Source organism: Atractosteus spatula, chromosome 11 (genome assembly GCF_055471065.1).
Source record: "Atractosteus spatula isolate fAtrSpa1 chromosome 11, fAtrSpa1.hap1, whole genome shotgun sequence".
In the NCBI taxonomy this organism is placed as follows: Eukaryota; Metazoa; Chordata; class Actinopteri; order Semionotiformes; family Lepisosteidae; genus Atractosteus; species Atractosteus spatula.
Window position 1 is genome coordinate 49,451,354 of NC_142716.1, and position 20,574 is coordinate 49,471,927.

Sequence of the window (20,574 nt, forward strand, 5' to 3'; positions counted from 1 at the left end):
TTCCTCTTTTAATTCTGAACAGGTCAGTAAAACGGAGCTGCTCTCCAGTCGGGGTTTAGATCGGCACGAGTCTGGCGTTACAATGGCTGTGATCTGTAGGACCTTCGAGGTGCAGGAGCACAGTGCCTGACCACAGCTATAGTTTGCATAAGGACAGTGTGATGACAGAGGTTTTGCTTATTGTAATCTGTTTTGGGAAACAGTCCTTTTGCTGCGACCAGGGCTGTTCTATGTGTGGGACCTGGCTCTGGGTCGTTCAGCACATGCACAGCAGAGCATCGGGTGTGTTCCCCTGCCAAGTGCTCTCCATCCCCGCCAGAGCCCCTGTTTTCTGAACACAGTGCTGCACAGAGCTTGGCCAAACGACCACGTGGCAGACTTTGATGTGATTTTATGGTGCGAATTTATAGCCTGGAGCTCCCATCGGAAATATGAAGGAAAATGGAGCTGAACAAGTCGTGTTAGTGGAGCATGTGGTGTATTAAAAATAAGGACCAATTTTGCTTTTTAACATAAAGCAGAAAATAACTAATAATAAAGCAGCCTAGCCTGTTTGTCCCGGAAAATGGCAGCGTTTATAAAATGTGCTGATTCATGATTGACCGGCGGAAAGGAGCTCTGCTGAGCGAGAGATTGTTGGGCTGATAATGGTGACATCAAGAAAGGGCTGCTGACCGCCGGGGACCGCGGGCAGAATCAATAGGCTGAAATGTCCGCAGTGTCGCTTTTTAGATCATGTTTAACCAGCTGGTAATGGGGGGCTAGGCATCTTAGTTCACAATTACAAGATAAAGGGATAAAGTCATGGCAAAATCTGAAATGAAGGTGGTTAGTCTAGGCTATCTGTCTCTGCAGAGCAGAGGATATTAGGACCACTTTCTAGGATAACAGTGGTTTTGTTCATTTTATCTCTAGTGAGAAAGGTAGATGGAGAGCAGGATTATAAGTGTGTTGCCTAATTGTAACCCACATCCTCACAAAACAACACTTACAGCTGGTCTGCTCCCAGGCCCGGGCGCAAATGCAAAATTAGATATCGTGCTGTAGTGGGACCATCCACATGGACTCTGCCAAGTGTTCGCTGTCAAAGGCGGAGAGAAATCGAGACGCAGGCAAAATGTTAAAGTAGCCGTTGCTCTTGACCACTGGAATAGGTGAGGAAGTGTTCACAAAGACCTGGCCCCCCGCTGGAGGCCCCTGTGGCCAGTCTGCTGTCTGCTTTGCCCTGCTGCAGCTGCGCCAGAGCTGCGGGCTGGAACCGCGCGGGTGCAGCTGCGCTCGTGTTGACGCATGAGATCGCTGGATCCCAGCGAGCTGCTGTAGAGCCTCTGGCTTGCCAGCTTCCTCACGCTCTCGCTTCCCCCCCAGGGCTGGATGAACGAGATCTGTAACTACGACCCGGAGACCTACCACGCCACGCTGACGCACTCCATCTTCGTGCGGCTGGAGGGCTGCACTCTCCGGCTGTCCAAGCCCAACAGGAACATCTCCCGGAGGGCCTCCTTCAACGAGCCCAAGCCAGATGTCACCTACATCAGCCAGAAAATCTACGACCTGACGGACAGCAAGGTGTGTGTATCCTGAATCCCTCCTGCTGGCTTACCCAGTGCCTCCGACTGCTGGCTCCCTGTACCCCTAGTGGCCAAGTGAGGTCCCTGCTTGCTGGCCCATGCTGGCCTTATGGATGTGGCAAGAGTGTCGCCATTGGAGGTCCATCAGTGCGCCTAGTCTGTGGCGCTCTCTTTCTCCAGATTAAGCCCGAATTGAAAACTCCTAAAATCTATCTTTGGCGTTCAGCGAGTAGCAGCTTGCGCAGTAGAAAGCTTGTTTTGCAGAGTCTCTGCTGCTGTGAGGTGCATTGAGATGCCCCTGCTTGGTTCCACAGAAGCCTGTGCCCTTGCTGGTGAAACTGACTCGGGGAGCTCTTGCTGGCAGACGCTGCCCAGATCTAGGCCTGGAGCTGATCCAGAAATAGACCTGCCAGCCTCTTCCAGTCAAGAAAGCTGATATGTGAGGGTAGCTTTTTGTTGTGCAGAGGCTACGAGCTTCTCCTATTGGAAACCTATAATTTACATTTTTTTGTGGGGAGGGAGAGAGGGCGTGCAACATTTTTTAATTAATCAGACTCTTAGATCTTTGTACGGTAAAGGGAATGCACTTCTGAGCTTCAGGTCTGTGTCTGTGAAACTAAGGTTAAACTGTGTTAATCTGGGACCCAGTACCTCCTTAAGCGAATGTCCCCGTTTGAGCAGGACGCTGGGGGGTCTTCTTGTTGGTGTTCAAGGTTTTCTCGGCGCAGGTGGTCTGGTGCTGGGCTTGTTTTAAAGCAGTGTTGTGGCATGAGAGGTCCTTCCAAGAGCTTCGCATTCTGACCCGTATTTATCACACACTGTCTGCCACAGGGCTAGATATGCAGCAGAGCTCCCCCAGTGTTTGAATGTAATGAATCGATGGCTTTGGAGTGAGCAAAGGGACACTGAAGTATGTTTGAAAACTGCTGTCGTGTGTTTCTTCTTTTACCCTGTTGACCATCGCAGCAGCGCCAAAACTTGTCATGTGATGTGCACTTCCCTGACACACAAAAGCTCTTCGGGGCCAAAAAAACAAAAATAAGAAAACTTTGTCTTCTGACTGGTAAGCTGGTTTCAACAGGGCTGTCTTGTCTCTTTGGTTTCTCCTTGGGCTTTTGCAGATCTACCTTGTCCCCCCCAGCCTGGCCCGCAAGAGGGTGTGGAATAAGAAGTACCCCATCTGCATCGAGCTGGGCAAGCAGGAGGACTTCATGTCCAAGGCCCATGGGGACAGGGACAGGGAGAGCGGCGAGGAGAGGGGCGAGGCGGGCGGCGAGGACGGCCGGGCGCCTGCGCACCGGGACCAGACTCTCTTCCTGTTTGGAAGGACGGGCCGCGAGAAGGAAGAGTGGTTCCGCAGGATCCTTCTGGCCGCCAAACTCAAATCCGAGGCCAAGAAGTTGCCCAGCTTGCCAGGGACCAAGGCCGGTAAAGAGCCACCCCAGCAGTCTCGTGGTCTCACCACCAGAACCCGGGTTCGGTTCCCGGTCTGGGCTAGATGGGCGGGATGGCCTCCGCTTGTCAGATCTAAAGCCTGCCCCGCCAGGGGCGAGCAGTTTCACCAGAGGGGAGGTCTGGTTTTTCCCCTGGGAGAAAGACCCAGCGTCGTCTCCTTTTAATATAACCAGTCTGCTGGCTCCTCCAGACGCGACGCTGCCACCTGCGGGGACATGACTGAATGTCTCCAAGTCACGGTCCCCACTTTTCTATCCCCTGAAAGCAAAGGACAAAAAAGAGAGAATTAAAAAGTCCTGCTGATCTTTTCCCTGGACATTTAAACAACTGGTCTCTTTTGCTATGAAATTCCATTTCCTCCCTTTGCTTGGAGGTTAGAATTAGAAAACCATTTCATAGCGTTATATAAATTAATTTAATCCGGGTTATGTTGGTTTTTTTGTCCTGCATCATTAATTTCGCCGTACACGTTAGTGCAAAGTAGCCTCCATGCCCAACATCTGGAGAGTTGTTTTACATCTGTCCTGGTGTTCAGTGACGCCAGTGACCTTGGTTGCCACTAATTAAGCAAGCAAGCCTCCATTTCTTCCTAGCAGCTGTTCCTTGCAAAGGTGTGAGCCTCTTCATACTAAAATAGTCTCACCATGGGTTTTTTTAGAAGAAGGTGGCATCGTCTTCAAAGCTGAGAGGGAAGGAAGGGCATCAATATTTCATGGTTTTCTCAAAAGAGGAAGCCTCTGTAATTCGATCAGTCGTGAAACATGCTGACATCTAAGGCCATTTGCATAAATATGAACATCTCGTGTTCCTCTTTAGATTTTTCTGTTTCTAGAGATCTTTCAAAATTTCTGATGGACCAGAAATGCTTTAATGTTCTGTCGGGCAGCTGGGGGATGGAGTAGTCTTACATTTCTTTACTTTAATGAAAATAGTGTGCATAGTCACCTCAGACCTATTGCACTGTATTAAAAAAGCCGTTACGCAGGCGACCAGTGTTTCTGGCTGTCGGTGGGGGCGGTCCTGTGCCGGAGGAGTAACGCGCTGTGGTCTCCTCTGCCGCCCCTGTTCCCCCAGCCTTCCTGCCCTCGCACAGCCGCAGCAGCAGCAAGGGCAGTGTGGACGAGGTGCTGCCGCAGCCCCGGCCGAAGGAGCTGAGCGCCGGCGTCCGGCAGAAGATGCTCCTGGACTACACCGTCTACATGGCCAAATACGTGCCCCCGCAGCCCGGCAGCCCCACAGCCAGCCCCCTGCACAGCGCCGACAGCAGCCCCTCCACGTCCAAGAAGGTACGGGCCCTGCCGGCCCCTCAGCCGAGAGCTTCTGAAAGAGCCCTGTAATCTGTGCGTAGAGCTCCGTCGCCCTGCAGCTCACAGCCCCACTGGAGCTCAGCACTGTGAGCCTGGCCAGTACCTGGAGGGGAGACTCCTGGGAAAGCTCAGGTTGCTGCTGGGAGAGGTGTTAGTGGGGCCAGTAGGGGGCGCTCACCCTCCAGCCTGTGTGGGTCCTAATACCCCAGTATGGTGACGGGGACACTAGACTGTGAAAAAGGCTCCGTCCTTCGGATGAGACATAGAACCGAGGTCCTGACTCTCTGTGGTCATTAAAAATCCCAGGGTGTTTCTCTAAAGGAGTAGAGGTGTTACCCTGGTATACTGGCCAAATTTCCTCCTGGCCTTTACCAATCATGGCCTCCTAATAATCCCCGTCTCTGAACTGGCTTCATCACTCTGCTCTCCTCCCCACTGAGAGCTGGTGTGTGGGGAGCGGACTGGCGCATCATCCAGGTGGGGCTGCACACTGGTGCTGGTGGAGGGGATCCCCATGACCTGTAAAACGCTTTGAGTGGAGTGTCCAGAAAAGCACCGTAAAAGTATAAGGAATTAATTCATTAAACCCTCGATCCTGGGCTCCATTATGATCGGCCACACTGAGACAGTCCAGCCGGTCCTCTGGAGACCACCGTCAGCTGACCGCCGCCCGGTGGGGACTGCATGTCTGTGACACTGTCCCAGCCTGGCGCGGTGTTGGGGGGCTGAGCTTCTTCTCTCTTGATTTCCAGCTGCCCGGCGGGCAGGGGGAGGCGGAGGAGCCTGAGGCCTGGGTCAACGCCTTGCTGGGCCGGATCTTCTGGGACTTCCTGGGAGAGAAGTACTGGGCAGACCTGGTGTCTAAAAAGATCCAGATGAAACTCAGCAAAATCCGGGTGAGTATCTCCGCAGGAGTGGGTGCATATCTTTTGGGTTTGTTTTCAAAGTTTGCATTTTTTCCCCAAGTTATCTGGGTTTCCTTTTGTGGGCAGAGGAGAAACAACACATTCCCTGACAGCTATGTAAGATCTTCCTTAAAAGCAGTACAGTTACTCCCCTACTTGGTGAAGTGAATGAGGATCATTAAGCAAGGCAAGAGGACAGGAAGCAGGGGATTATCCCAGGTAAGAGAGCGCTAGGATCAGTTCCGGGAAAGTACGGAATTGCACACAGTTACACAGTGCAATTTACATCTTAAAGGAGGCGACAAGTTCATTTGCTGCTCCTGGGAGTTCATTGCTCATGGCTGTAGCTGCCAGTGCTGTGTTATAGCCATGGCCGGGCCCAGCGCCACCTGCAGGTGGCTGGAAACAGTGCTCCGCACAAGGGGCCTCCGGGCCCACTGTTGCTTCATTGGAAACCTTGGCTACTGAATCCTCCATCGGTGCCCGTCTGTGTGCATGAGGGCTCCTGCAGTCAGGAAGGTTCTCCTGTTAGTAACAGTGATTTGTTTCCTCTGTCCCAGCTGCCATATTTCATGAATGAACTGACCCTCACTGAGCTGGACATGGGAGTCGCGGTTCCAAAGATCCTGCAGGCCTCCAAGCCCTCCGTCGATCACCAAGGTACGGTGGGAGCTGTTAAATGAGGGCTGCCACGGGCCGCTCCAGGCTGGCGGTCAGCACTGGGAGCAAAGTCAACACAGATTCACTCCACACAGCCGACATCACATCAGTCTTGGAGCCTGTGGTTGGGTGTGGGTAAAGATTTTGAAGTCTATAGGCAGGTTTCTGGTTAGACTTTAGAACGGGACAGGATCAGCATCAAAGTTGGCCTGTTTTTTCGTTGGGTGCTAGGATTGTGGGTAGAGTTAGGGGTGATAGTCAGCTAAGGGCTTGACTGAGCTCCAGTTTAAGATAAGGTTATGACCAGGATTCCGGTCAGGTAAGGGTTAAAATGGAGGGAGTGTTACTGTTCTTTGGGTGGAGCTGTGTTCCCTGGGGGACAACTATCTCGTCTCGTTTTTTGTTCTAGTCGATCTCTAAATCCCCAGTGCTAATGGATACCTTCAACTGGTCTGTATTTGTGTTTTTTTTCTGCTGCTTTTGCTTAATTTGTTTCTGCAAGTGTGTCAAAAATACCACAGCATACCTCCCCCTCTTTCTAAGCAAACAGCTTAGATCAGATCATGTGATCAGTTTAAGATGAGCAGACACAGATGGGAATGACAGTGTATCAAACACACCCTCCGTGAGTGTATTCTGCCTTCTGCAGAGGTCCAACTGGCTACATTTCAGTGAGGGCAGCTCTGAAAGAAAGAAACGTACGCAGGGTTGATGCCGATTGCAAATGCTGTTTGACCTTTTAAGAGCTCAGAGCAAATTTGAAAGTATTTCCCAGGTAGAAAACAGAAGTAATTTCCTCTCTCGTTAATAACACGGATGGTGCAAATCCCAGAAGAAGCAGGGATCTCTCAGAAGTTAGGGTTCCCCAGTGATGTGATCCGGTCCAGACTGGGGCTCCGGCCCTTGGCTGGCAGTGGTGTAGGGGTTACGTTTGGGAGAGGGGTTAAATGTGAAAGGTCACGGTTCGTGTCGGGAGCAGGGACGGACTGTATGACCACTGTGTCAGTGGGAGTGTTTTGACTGCGTGGAAGTATGGAGGTGCACCCCTGGAAATCAGGCAGGAGGAGTTCCGGGCTGTACAAACCCGGGGCACACAGTGGCTTCAGCTGTGATCCCTGCCGTGTGTCTGCTGGCCGGGGGCCCCGCAGGTCATCAGCAGGAAGGATCAGACGCCACATCCCCATCCCGGCAGTTCATTACGCCATGAATTACTGAAATGTTCGAACATTGGAATTTAATTTAAACTTTGGGATTCAGTGAGCACGCTGCATTAATCCCTCCTGTGGCCCATCTCATCTGCTGAAATATTGATCATTTGTTAGGAGCTGCTCTGACTTCGGCTGTACACTGTGGCTCTGCATGGCCTTAGCTAATAATGAAGTGTCGTCTAATGCAGGCAGTTGAATTACAGCACTTCTGCCACAGGTTTACCGTGAAGGAGTATTAATTTAAAATGAGCTGACGTGCTTCAAGTGTTAAGGGGCTTCGTGTTGCTTTGCAGGCTACAGAATTCAGTTGTGCTCTTTCCCATGTCACGGAGTCTGTGCTACAGGGAAATACTGAGATCTCCCCTGAATAAAGATGGTGCAATAAAATTAGAATCCTATTATTACACACACACACATTTAAAATTCAAGTTTTGCACAATTCATTTCCAGTTCTGTAGGTGCAGGTTAGGAGAGGCAGTAGCTGGGAGGGGAAGAAGAGAGCAGTTTCTGCTGGATTTTTGCACGTCTGTCCAGTAAGGGTCTCTTGTTTTAACGCATACTGTACATCTCTTGGTGATGAAATCAAGTCGATTTGTCCAGACACTAAAAACATGGCATCTAGAAGGAAAACTGTTACATTAGAATTTTAAAAATAAGTTTAAAGAAATTCAGAATAAATTGATTTTATTTTTAAAGAAAGCTCTTATGGCATTGATACAGCCTGCACCAGTCCTGCAAATCTTTATGATCTTCCCGTTTAACTGATCTGTCTGATCGCTGGTACTACACAGAGGGCTGTGTGAGTTGTTGAGCCCTGGCTTCTTTCAGGAAACAGCTGGATGAGATCAATTAGCTACTAATTACCAAGCAGGCTGGAAAGTCTGAATGGCTCCTCTCCTTGTGCTCTTGTGTCTTGTGTTGTTGTCTGTCTCTCTGCCCTCCTGCTCAGCGCTGGGGAGCGATTGTGCAGGTTCACAGGGTTGGCAGAAAGATGGCCAGCATGCCGAGGAAAGGATTGTGCTTTCTACTGCATCTAAACCACAGTCGTGAGGGAAGAGTGTTGTCATATTTATTCAATGTATTCAAAACAGCACAGACACTGATTAAAGTATTATCTCTGCTGCATCGTAGCTTGAAGGCTTGGAGTTTAATTTACAGACATCTGCAGCCCACATCGGTAACAAGCACCAGATTTAAGTTGTAGTCTTGTTAATTATTTTAAGCTTTTAATTATGAATATTTTGTTATGCAGTAGTTTAGGCGGGTTTAATGGTAAACAAGAAATGCCTACAGTACTAGGTCTGAAACAGTATTAATACACGATAGTAACAAACTAATGTATTTGGTTCTGAGATACTGTACCAGGGCCTTAAATCAATGAGTGTTATATTCAAGGTATATTATACATAGGTTTTTACTGTGTGTATGTGTAATACATATACTATATGTGTGTGGAACAATGTAGATGCTATTTTTCTCATCTAAAGGCTTCAGTACATTAATGGCTGCGTCCAGTCAGTGAAGGCAGTGAGCCAGTTTACAGTGTGCACAGTCAGCCCAGCCTGGTGGGCTTTGCTGCTCTCGAGACTGTGGTCTAGTTAAATACAGTCTCACATGGTACAGTCCCCAAACACACAAGCATGTGTGGAGTCAAGTGACTAACTGAAGTGCCTCATGACTCACAGGGTTTGATCACCGAGACCATGTGTGACAACGAGCTCAGCAACTGTTGTGCAATTTCCTAAGTAACTAAGGAAAACAAAGGAAAAAAGCATGTCTTCCTTAAATGTTATTGGAGTGCTGGAGAAGAGGCAGAAGTGTAGGCAGGAAACTGGACAGAATCCCTGGGGAGTGCCTCAGGAAACAGGTGACAAGCGCATTTTGTGGGGGATCAGCTAATAAGGGCACACTTTCGGGTTGGGCTTGATCCAGCCAGGGTGCACTCTGTTCTGCACAGCAGCGACCCCTGCTGGCGGCTGGGCGCCTGTTATCTAGCAGTGTTGTCGGTGAGAGTTGTGTCAGACCTCCGGCACCTGGCACCTCTACTGTCGATGCAGTGGGACTCAGCAGGCAGGCCAACCAGTAGCAGGGTTGAGTAGCAGTGTGCTGAGACGACTGGGCTCTGAGATTTCAAAACATTGGGATGCAAAGCAGAAAGGTAACTGGTGAAAAATACGAAAGCAAAGAAGATGATACATTTTTGGAAACAGGAGGGGTGACGGACCCCCGATGGTTTAAAATCCTGATGAATGAGCCAAGCTGATTGATTCACATTTCCCTTCTGCCCTGTCTCTGCACTTCGAGTGCCTTGACTCCTATCCCACTGTACAAAGCTTCTCGTGTTCGTTTTTGATTTGATTAAGCTTTTAGGAAACAAGATCAGTGTTTGCTTTCCACTCAAATAGGTTTGTAACCGAGGTGAGAAGAGAATGCAACTAGGGGTACAGCCAGTGGATGAGATTTGGGGTCCTGGGGTACCACCAGCGGAGTGAGATCTGGGGTCCTGGGGTACAGCCAGTGGATGAGATTTGGGGTCCTGGGGTACAGCCAGTGGTGTCAACGTCAAGTGGTGTGATTCGCCCAGGTAGTGACTGCAGTGGAAAGCTGGCCTCGGTATATGCGTCTTTAACAAGAAAGACACAAATAATATTTATGGCCCCGCAACAAACACTTTAAGGTCAGGATGCCCCCCCTGGTGGCTGATAGTGGAACTTCAAGTTCAGAATTGGAAGATCCTGAAGTACTCAGCTAAACATAGTTGGGTTTTTATTCTTTTCACATAGTGGTGCTTTTTCAGAGCAATTAGAATTGTACACTCTTTAAAGTCATTCTGGATTGCCTCTGCTTTTGGTCAGCAGCAGCTTGGAGTGGTTAGTGGTCTGGACTCTGGATGTGGTTGTGAGTTCAAATCCCCTGGACCCTGGTGTTGTACCCATGAGCAAGGTGCTACAGATCTCTCCTGTAAATACTGGGGAAATTTGTTCTCAGAGTTGACTGGCCTGGTTTAAAAAAATAGTATAAAAACAGCCTTGTCTGTGTTCCAGTGGTGTATTTCCAGTTTCACAAATGTTAGCGGCTCTGGATCCCCAGGGGTCATGTCAACAGCTGCCAGGATGACTAAGGGAGCTTAGTGTGCCGTGTGCTTCAGGGCTGTGGTTCGACATGGAAGGTGAACCTGGATTAGAGAGGTGTTTTCTTTTTCCCTGAACCGATCTTCGATGTTTGAACATCCGGCTCACAGAGAATCAAACTGAACGCGACATCATAATCTGAGCAATTCCCGTCATGTGGGAGGGTCAGCCGTCCTGTCCAGGGGTGTAGCGTGGCGTTTCCTCGGATGCGTGCCTGCCTCAAGTCCTCGCCCTCTCCCCTCTCTGCGGCCGTGAGCAAGCCAGCCGTCCTCAGGAGAGGCTGGGGGTTCAGCTGCTCCCCTCCTGCCAGGCTCTTCCGCAGCGAGGTGCAGACCCCGACTCCCCACGCGGGGAGCAAAGAAGAGGTCAGAGCACCAGTGTGCAGGGAAAGGGGAGATGGAGCTGCATGCTAAGCAGCTTGGCTTTGCCTTCTCTTCTCTTCAAGCCCAACGAGGGAGAAACCTGGGAGTCTGATCTGTCCTCTGATCTCTCAAACAGACACACAGCTAATCTGAACAGAAGTGTTGCTGTCGGGGTACTCCCTGAGGCTCCGAGCCCTTCATGAGTGCCGTGTGTGTGTGTGCTTCAGGGCTGTGGTTCGACCTGGAGATCTCCTACAACGGCTCGTTCCTGATGACCCTGGAGACAAAGATGAACCTGACGCGCCTGGGCAAGGAGCCGCTGGGGGAGGGGCTGCGATTCGGGGAGACCGGCAAGGAAGGGTAAGCATGGCCGTGCGTCCCAGCATGCTTTGAGGGGGCGGAGCCAAACACGTGCGTCCCATGTAGCGTTGTCCTGTAAAAAGGTATTCCAGGATTAAGGGCTCCCTGGAGGCCTGTGGAAAACCGGATTTTCGGAACAGTTTGAAACTGCACACGTCTCGGTGTTGTGAGGGTTAGGTTTAGATCTGTGTACTTGTGGGCCTGTAGTCGCACCTCTGAGCTGCCAGTGTTGCTGCATGGATTTGAGTTCATACAGAGTTGGCACTTCCTCAAGGAGCTTTGCAACAAGTCCTCAGGCACTGCAGAGAAGAGCCGTGCATATGTAAGAGCGGTTTTAATTAGCATTAATCTGACAGATTGTTTATTTGGTATTCAGAACTTCTACCTTTTGCACAAGACCTTTTACAATTGACAACACACTTGGAAGTGACTAAGCAGACCAATAACGCAGAGAAACACAGTTTGGCTCAGAGGAGACATCGGCGCTCATCACTAGGCAAACTGCTGTAGTACAGGTTGTTTACAAGTTACAGTACATTAAAGGTTTCAGGCTGATAGAGAACCCACTCGCCCACTTTTTCCCTCCTTATCTCGCAATCTTGTCGGGAAACAAGCCTGAAGAAAGACGCAGAAGTCTCTTGGTCATCGCATGGCATGTGCGCGTCCAGTGTCTGGTGCCGTGGGAGAAGGATCGGGAATAGAAATCCCAGAAACAGGAAGCGCCAATGCTTGACAGGAAGTCCAGGGAAAGAACGAAAGCGGAGTCAGTGTTCTCTCCAGTACTGCTAAAAAGAACAGTCAGGTCCGCTTCCCTCAGAATGACAAGGAGGCACTTTAACAGCTTGTTAAGTGTGGGTGTTAGAAATAATCTCCTGCTGGCTGGCGTTCTAAGAAGCTGAGGTTCTCTGGCTGAGGAACATCTTCTCATGGCTTGCTTAAAGAGCAGCTGCTGTTTACAGAGAAACTGCAGCAGCTTCTGGATGTTGCGTGGGAAATGTTATTGGGAACTGTAGCGTCTCCACCCAGGAAAGCAGATTGTAGTTAGAATTAATTGGTTTTGTATTGCTGATGGCTGCAACAGCAGCAGGAAACGCTGAGTAACTTTTCTTTGTGCGTTTCTCTCTCCATGTCTGTCCATTAATCATGTCTTTGGATTCATTTATCTGTGGATGTGTCTTTCTCTGGTGAGTTGTGGCTGCACTATCTTTGTGTGTCCATATGCTGTGCAAGTGGTTGTTTCTAAAGATCTGCTTCCTTAAGTAGGTTTCGCTTGTTTTGTTTTTTATTTAATTTGATTAGAAAAATAAACCCATACTCAACTGAATCTACACCATGCGCTGCAACAGATTTTCAAAACCACCTGCAAGACTTACTGTCTTAGTAGCTCTCCTTCAGAGATGACAGACCTTTTTGGAAAAAGAGCACTCGCATCAATAACCAGGCATGCTTTCAGTCTGAAAATTTCCCAGATTTAATTTGAATCAGTCTTGTTTTAATCATCTTTTTTGTGGACAAGAGAAATTGCACTAGAGGTGATGTATCTTAGTAAACCCATATCAGACCTGACCACAATTGTAAGTGAACTCTGAGCTCCAGGCCAGTTCTGTCCTAGATACTCCTATCCTAACCATAGTCTGAAAAGTAACTGAACATGAAGTACAAAAGTACCTGAGCTCCAGTCTAAAATTGACCAGAACTGGAAAAAATATTACTGTATAACAGCCCTGTTTAGCCGCTGAAACCTGACTTAATGTTACATTACATTTTGGCAGGTTTTTACAGGGACCCATGCTCATGCGTGGGATCATGAACACGGGGGAGTGGAACTGGGTTTTCTGGGACCTGAGAGTTTAACTGGGGTTGGGTATTAGACCTAGGGGTCACTGCAGGCCTGGTGTGCCTGGAGAGCTGACCTTGGTGTGTCGTCGGAACCGTTCAGCCCAGCAGTTCCCGGCCTCCCCTGCCTCGCTCTGCGCTGTGCGCTGTCTCTGCAGAAGCCTGCGCAGACAGACCGCACGACATCACCCTCCCTGCTGTTGCCGTGTCACCACCAGGGACAGTAGCTGCAGAGGCTGTGGTCGTCCTGACTGCGGCTCAGATGGGTCCGCTCCCCTTTGATCCCAGAACTCCTAGTCTCTTTCACCACCAGTCCCCTCCAGTCCCTGCCCCGCCTGTCTGCATCTACTTCTGAGAATCCATTAAACTGCTCTTCGTGAGAGCTGGCAGACCATGAAGGAGGGTGGACAGGGAAGAGTGACGCACGATCATCTGCAAAGCATTGAGCTGAAGTGGAGTACGCTCGTATGCCAGTGTCAGCTCTCATGAAAAGATGTTTGGACCTGTTGGAAATAAAAAAGAGTTAAACTAAACCTCTCTAATAAAATCTTCTCTGCTGTCCATAAATAACGGCAGGGCTGTGACAACATTTCCGATGTGCTGCTTCAGCTGAGGTTGGGTTTGTTTTTCACTAATCCTGCATGAGACTGGACTGACAGGTGCGGACCTGGCCGTGTCCCTCCCAGTCAGACAGAGTGCTTCTGTCCCAGTATCGGGTGCACCTGAAGCATGCTGGATAACTCGTGCTCAGACGCTGTTCTCCGTATCAGAGCTGCCCGCTGTCCTTTCAGGCTGAGGAGTTCTGCTGGCAATGCATCTTTATTAGGGAGCCCCTGTTTAAATCATTTCAATGGCTGCTGTTGATTTCGATGACCATCTTGAAATGCCTCACAATTGATCACATGAGTGTCGGAGTGAAAAAGAAATGCTAAATGCAGGAATACAGTGAAGGTGTCTCAAGCCTAAGCAGACTGATGCATGAATGAATATAGGGCAGCAAAAAAAAAGGGGGTACAAAAGGTCAGCCAAGTCGGGGTGCACAGTCAAGGTGAAACAGACTATAGGGTGGCTACACACTCCAGCACAGCTGCGCAGACGCTAGCTGTCCTCTCCGGTCCAGACAGCTCTCTCCCGCTCTGTCTCCTGTGTGTGTGCACATAATACGCAAGGGCATGGCTTCCATTCCTCCTGTCTGCCTTGTGTAGGTCTGTGTAATAGTTGCAGGAATAACGATGTGCTTTAGTGACTGTAACTTCAACCAACGGCTGGATGAAAAGCTTAATTAACGATTTGTTTATCCTTTAGTGTTCAAAAGAATTTCCGCACAGGTTGGCCATCAGCCACTGGTGGCTGTTGTCACTCCCCTTTAATGTTTTTGCAACACATTGCTAACATGTTGCTAGCTGGAGTTAAGCGACAGGCAGAAGAGGTGCCTCTGTGTCTCAGAGCACTGAGTCAGTGCAGTCAAGCGCTAGGCTTCTGGTTACAGACCACTGTTTCTTGAAAGATGTCTCACCTGCTAGGCTGGATTCCAGATTCATTTTTCAGGATCAGATTTTTGCTGTTTTGTTCTTGCAAACACCAATCTTTAGAAGGCCACAACTGTAAGGTTAATAACAATAAAAAGATTACCTGAAAGAACTTGTTTTTAGAAAAGCAAGTTGTTATAGATCAAGTTTCTCAGATTCACCCAACACTGTAATCCCAAACTGCAGAATATCTCAATAGGCATCTGCTACCTGTATTGTCCAACCTTCTACTGAGACAGTCTTACACTGTATTCAACCCCTCCAGCCCCAAGTGTAACAAAAACTGGGAGCTGGAATTATCATACGTGTTCCAGTTTTGGTCCCTTGTAGGCGAGTTTTTTGGTAAATAAAACTGTAAAGGGGCACTGATACTTCTGCCTTCCTCAGTTTTTCAGTGCAGACACTGGAGCACGGGTCTCTGCACTGCTGGGTTGTGTTGGCTGCTCTGGCAGTTAAGGAATCCTCCCTAAGGCGTCCACGGTGCTGGAGAGCAGTGTCCCTGTGTCACAAGACTATCGCCCATCCCTGTTCACAGTTATACAGCTCACAAAGAGAGGTGTATCTGTGAAGCTAGTTTTCAGACTTCTTTACATTGAGATGTTTGAATCTTAAGAAAAATGTGAAATCTGCACGTCTGAAATGTCATTCTTCTGAAATGCTGAGCAGCCACAGTGTGTGTGTGTGTGTGTGCTGTGTGTCTCGGGCCAGTGTGTGGCGTTAGTGTGCGCGTTGATGTCGTGTGTGCACTGTGTGTGTAGGGGCCAGTGTGTGTATGTGTGTGTGTGCGTGCACTGTGTGTCTCGGGCCAGTGTGTGGCGTTAGTGCGCGTGTTGATGTCGTGTGTGCGCTGTGTGTGTAGGGGCCAGTGTGTGTATGTGTGTGTGCGTGCACTGTGTGTCTCGGGCCAGTGTGTGGCGTTAGTGTGCGCGTTGATGTCATGTGTGTGCACTGTGTGTGTAGGGGCCAGTGTGTGTATGTGTGTGTGCGTGCACTGTGTGTCTTGGGCCAGTGTGTGGCGTTAGTGCGCGCGTTGATGTCATGTGTGTGCGCTGTGTGTGTAGGGGCCAGTGTGTGTATGTGTGTGTGCGTGCACTGTGTGTCTTGGGCCAGTGTGTGGCGTTAGTGCGCGCGTTGATGTCATGTGTGTGCGCTGTGTGTGTAGGGGCCAGTGTGTGTATGTGTGTGTGCGTGCACTGTGTGTCTTGGGCCAGTGTGTGGCGTTAGTGCGCGCGTTGATGTCATGTGTGTGCGCTGTGTGTGTAGGGGCCAGTGTGTGTATGTGTGTGTGCGTGCACTGTGTGTCTCGGGCCAGTGTGTGGCGTTAGTGCGCGTGTTGATGTCATGTGTGTGCGCTGTGTGTCTCAGGGCCAGGCCCCGGACGTACTGCCTGGCAGACAGCGATGAGGAGTCGTCCAGCGCAGGCTCGTCCGATGAGGAAGACCCCCCTGAGGTGACTGCGGCCGACAAGAGCCTGGCGCCGGGAGCTGAGGGGTGAGGACTCGTTTCCTTACTGCCCAGCTCTTTCCCATCTTTCTTTACCTCCTTTGTTTCTTTCGTATTTCTCCAGAAAAACATCTTTACCTTTTTGCCTTTTTATCTTTCGAGCTGGGCCTGTTGTTGCCACCAGCAGGTTCTGACAGCCGCAGCCTTCTCCTCTCCTCTTCTCCAGCTACGTCGGAGGACACAGAGCCAGCAAGATCATGAGGTTTGTGGACAAGATCACCAAGTCCAAGTATTTCCAGAAGGCGACAGAGACGGAGTTCATCAAGAAAAAGATAGAGGAGGTGTCCAACACGCCCCTGCTGCTGACAGTGGAGGTGCAGGAGTGCCGCGGGACTCTGGCTGTGAATATCCCCCCGCCCCCCACTGACCGAGTATGGTACGTTCAGCCCACGGCGAGGACAGCCCTGCTCGCTGAGACCGCTCGATTTACCCGGGTTACTTCTGTCAGTTCAGGGCACACAAAGGATTGTGATCAGAAAAGCAAGCAACCAGGCACACAGACGTGCACTGACCTCACTCTGCTCAACAGAGTGACTCAGGCGACCCAGAGCATCTCCTCTCCTGCCCTCTGCTGGTGAATTAGCTGCATGAGTATGAATAGAATTGGCATGAGATGCTGAAAAACGTAAGAGCTCTGTTTCAAACAAAACTCTTTACGCTGTATGCAGTAGGTTAAAGATTGTTTTGTTCCTTTTTGTGGGCTTTGTGACTTTTTTAGGTTGGAGTGAGGGGAAAAAACTCACTCTAGAGGAACCCCTTTACTAACTTAACAGCGTATCACTTCCTCATGCCTGTCATCAGCTTACAGGTATCAGAAGACAAACCCAGTTGTATAAAAGGGTGTCGCTGTGATTGCACAGAGGGGTCTACAGCACTTTTCACCAGACACATTTTTAAGAGGGGTGTCCCAGTTGTAGATCAGGGTATCGACTTGTCTATCGCAGGCTGGTGTTACCCCGTAGCTAACAGGGTCAGAGCAGAGCTCAGGTCAGGCCCCGGCTGGACTGGGGTCCCTCCCGGGATCAGAGTGGGGACCACAACCCCAGGCTGCCTGGAAGTTGCGAGCTGTGCTAATGGGGCGCCTTCTCCTCTGTCCGAAAGGTACGGGTTCAGGAGCCCACCCCACCTGGAGCTGAAGGCCCGTCCCAAACTGGGCGAGAGGGAGGTCACACTGGCACACGTGACGGACTGGATCGAGAAGAAGCTGGACCAGGAATTCCAGGTAGGGGGAGACGGGGGGGGGGGCAGAGTGGGAGTGGGAGCGGCCCTGATCGCAGAGTCGCGCAGTGGGACTCCACACTGAACAGACTCCCTCTGCACGTGCAGTTCTAAAGGTTAGGCGTTTTTTTCCCCTAAGCACCATATCAGATCAGCTGTAATTCTGCATGGAAAACAGTGGTGTCGTTCCTGGAGCAGGAGCTGCTGGCTGGGCAGCGGGGGGCAGAGCACACCTGGCTGGGACAAATGCAGGCAGGCCTCCACTCGTTTCAGTCGCTGTTGTTGACACCGGCCCCCTGCACTTCCATCATCTTTTTGTGTCTTATCTGACCTTTGAGACCAGGATCAGAATGCCATTGACGTGCATCATTCCGTTTCCCGTTGGGTTGTGCAGCCTCCCGCCAGCGTTTCTCAAACCACCGATTCCTCTGCACCACAGGAGACACGCGAGGGGGGTCGAAATGGGACTGTGTACTGAACAGCTTTGTGTTCTCTCTCTCTCTCTCTCGCTCCCTACGAATTCACAGAAAATATTTGTCATGCCAAACATGGACGACCTGTACGTTCCCATAATGCACTCGGCGATGGACACGCGGTCCCAGGCCGCCTTGGCCCCCGCGGCGGACCCCCCGAGGGACCAGGGCGAGGCCGAGCCCTGTGCCGAGGGGCAGATGTGAAGATTCGGGGTCTACAGTATTACGACACGGAGGCCCGCTGGGCCCTGCGCATCCGGGCTGTGCCTGTGCCACATTCCCCCTCCTCCCCCAGCCCTTTCCCAGCCCTGCCTCCTTCCTCCCGGGAGCCAGGGGGCCCCCGGCACACGTCCTCGTGTCTCCGAAGGAACGGCTCGCCGTGAAGCGTGTCAGCCGTTTGCTCGCTGCTGTATTAGCTTTCAGATGGAAGATGCAACACAAGGAGGGGTCTGTATTACTCTCGATGGTCCATGTCCGTGAAGGGGAGCATGTCTAAGAGCGGACCGACTCATGGAAGCCTGATCCACACGCCACCCTCCTGTCCGTGCGGAACAGAGCTGGTTAGACGGGCAAAGCAGGATGGCGACTAAACGGCTCTCTTGGGGAAGAAGGAGGGGTTTCGGAACGTTGCCATCGGAGTGTCTGAGAATCTGGTTGCGGGTCCCGCCCTGCACTCGCCGGCAGAGGGCCTGGTGAACGGTGGGCGACCTGTGCGTTAGAGGAGCCCTCCCTCTGTGGGGGTTCCCCGTCTGTGGCGGTTGTGCGCTTGCAGCTGTGAATCGAATCACGGGAGGAGGCCGAAGAGAGGGTGGGAGGGGTACATGCGATGGGCTATGAGCTTGTCTGGGTGAACAGTTTGTGCAGTACGTGCAGTCCGCTCCCCACTGCAGTGTAGAATCGCCAGCAGATGCGTTTGTTTTTTTCACCGCGGTGGCTGGGCGAACGGAGCCCAGTGGGTGCACTGCTGTGTGCTCACCCGATTTCCCCCCTCAGGCGTGGCTGGCTGTAGCACGGGCAGCTCCCTGACCGTGCCCACGCCTCCCCGAGCCAGCCCTCGGATGACCCCGAGGCCAAGCCACTGTCTGTCAGCTGAACTGATGAGCCTCCAGCCACAGCAGACCGTGGCTTTTATTACACAGGCATATTGTCTTTTCAACTGTCAGTGATTCCAGAAGTTCATTTTGAACCAGTTATGCAGTCCTGGTGTACAAAAAAAGCCCTCTTTCCATATGTGCTCATCACAAGCCTATATATAGAAATATATATATAAAGATGTATATAGGTGCTTTAACTCTTTTTAAATGAATGTATGATCATGCTGGGCAATTTCAATGTTCAGTTTCTGAATGCAGTTCTTACCAGTGTACAAGATTAATGGGGCTGAGTGGGCTCTGCAGTACTGCACTACAAGGAATGCAGGTCAGTGAGAATATGAATTACCCAACTTTTTTCTATAAACACTGTTTATATATGTATATACACGGTACATATAGAAAGAAAAGCTGAGAATTGTGCTGTCGCTCTTCTCACATGTCAGTTTCAGCTGTGCTCTGCCCTCCTGGCTCCAGCTGAAGGGACCTGGAGACCTGCAGACACAGACCTCTGAACGAAGGCATCGATGTCATGTCACAAACGTTAACTAGTGAATAAAAACAGCCATAACCAAGAATTGTTAGCCATATGATTCAAAAACCTTCTGTGAGCCATCTGGGGTCATACAGTACATGCTTCCTTTAAACGTTCTTCACAGTTTTTAAGTGATCGCTAACACCGCTGCGCCCAGTCCCTTCCTGTGGGGAACAGAGACTCTCCTCCACACAGCTTTGGACCCCATCCAGCATCTCCTTCCTCCATCAACACTAACTGCGTACGGAAATATTTATTCTGAGGTGTATTTATTTTGTACCCAGAGCAGCTATCTTCTGACCTTTAATTTTGCCTGGGGCCTCACTAACAGACTGTCGGACCTGCAGTTTGTTTGCAGCCTTGCTGATAGGTTCCCCCGATCGCAACGGACCTGGTCCTCCCTGTTCCCGGCAGGTCACGAGGGAGAACCCCTCACTGGGACCAGGCCGGGCCAGACTGACACCTCGGTGTGAAGGACTCTCTCGAAAGGATCGGAACAGTTTCTAGCTTTGTTTTTTTCCCCAGAAGAATTTTGTATGCCTTATTTGTTCTCCCATTATGAAGAACCATTTCCAGAAGCCCTGCGGGCCTGCTGGACTGTGCTTGGTGCGCTGGGTCCCTGATATTGCAGGAGGTGCGATCTGCCTTGATTTTTCTTAATTTGTTAAACAGATTCTTGCTTTGTTAAATCTTTTTTTGTATTATTTTTAGTTTTGCCATAATTGTTAATTTATTAATTAAAATCAAAGAGCATTCCTATCAGTATGTACAAGGCCATCTTTGATAAGACTTTTTGTGAAGTTTCCCTTTTTGTGAAGGTTGCATGTCCTAGTTCTGTTGAACAGTCCTCCTGTTTCTCCAGGCCATGTGCAATAACTTTTTAAAAAGTCCAAGGACGAGATGCACTAATTATAATGTATTCCTTAACGTGGATCATATCAGAAATCACACTCATCTGTGGGAAACTGAAGTAAGCTTGCTGTTTTAATAAAGTTTCTCCATTTTTCCCTTTATGGCTCTGTTATTATTCTGAGTCTTTAGCGCTGTCAACTACTGCTTTTCATTTTAATTTTCATGGCCAAAAAGGCAACTAGCAAACAAAAGCAGAATCTGAAGCAGAGCCTGCCCGTCACCAGTGTGTCAATTATAGCTCTGTCCCTACATTAGCCATAATATTGCTTGACTGCTATGGACAGCAGCAGAAGAGACTGTATAACACCTGGGCCACCCGAAGTCCCTCTACACTAATCTCTCATCTCTGCAGCTGAGTCTATGGTGAAGGAAATGGGTCTCGAGTCAAGCCGAGACATTGCACTGCTTCAAGAACAGCTCAAGTGAAAGTGTTACTTGTGACAAGTTTAGTCACACAACCATCACTTTCCTTAGAATTCTCTTCACAAAGAGATCACCTTTCTCAATTAAATCAGAAA

The 20,574-nt window shown here is 50.1% G+C and overlaps 1 protein-coding gene across 2 annotated transcripts in view; it reads left to right on the forward strand.

Annotated features, from left to right (window-relative positions):
* tex2 (testis expressed 2) overlaps positions 1 to 20,157 on the forward strand; it is a 58,431-nt gene extending 38,274 nt beyond the window's left edge. Inside the window, exons 4-13 of one of the 2 annotated variants that reach the window (XM_088927355.1) lie at positions 1,369 to 1,569; positions 2,693 to 2,999; positions 4,101 to 4,312; positions 5,086 to 5,229; positions 5,799 to 5,898; positions 10,827 to 10,959; positions 15,690 to 15,815; positions 15,994 to 16,203; positions 16,929 to 17,049; positions 17,573 to 20,157. In XM_088927355.1, coding sequence (XP_088783481.1) covers positions 1,369 to 1,569; positions 2,693 to 2,999; positions 4,101 to 4,312; positions 5,086 to 5,229; positions 5,799 to 5,898; positions 10,827 to 10,959; positions 15,690 to 15,815; positions 15,994 to 16,203; positions 16,929 to 17,049; positions 17,573 to 17,722 — 1,704 coding nt within the window. In that variant the 3' untranslated portion in view covers positions 17,723 to 20,157. The remainder of the gene's footprint in view (positions 1 to 1,368; positions 1,570 to 2,692; positions 3,000 to 4,100; positions 4,313 to 5,085; positions 5,230 to 5,798; positions 5,899 to 10,826; positions 10,960 to 15,689; positions 15,816 to 15,993; positions 16,204 to 16,928; positions 17,050 to 17,572) is intronic. The other variant, XM_088927356.1, reaches the window with a different exon arrangement.
* The last annotated feature ends 417 nt before the right edge of the window (positions 20,158 to 20,574 follow it).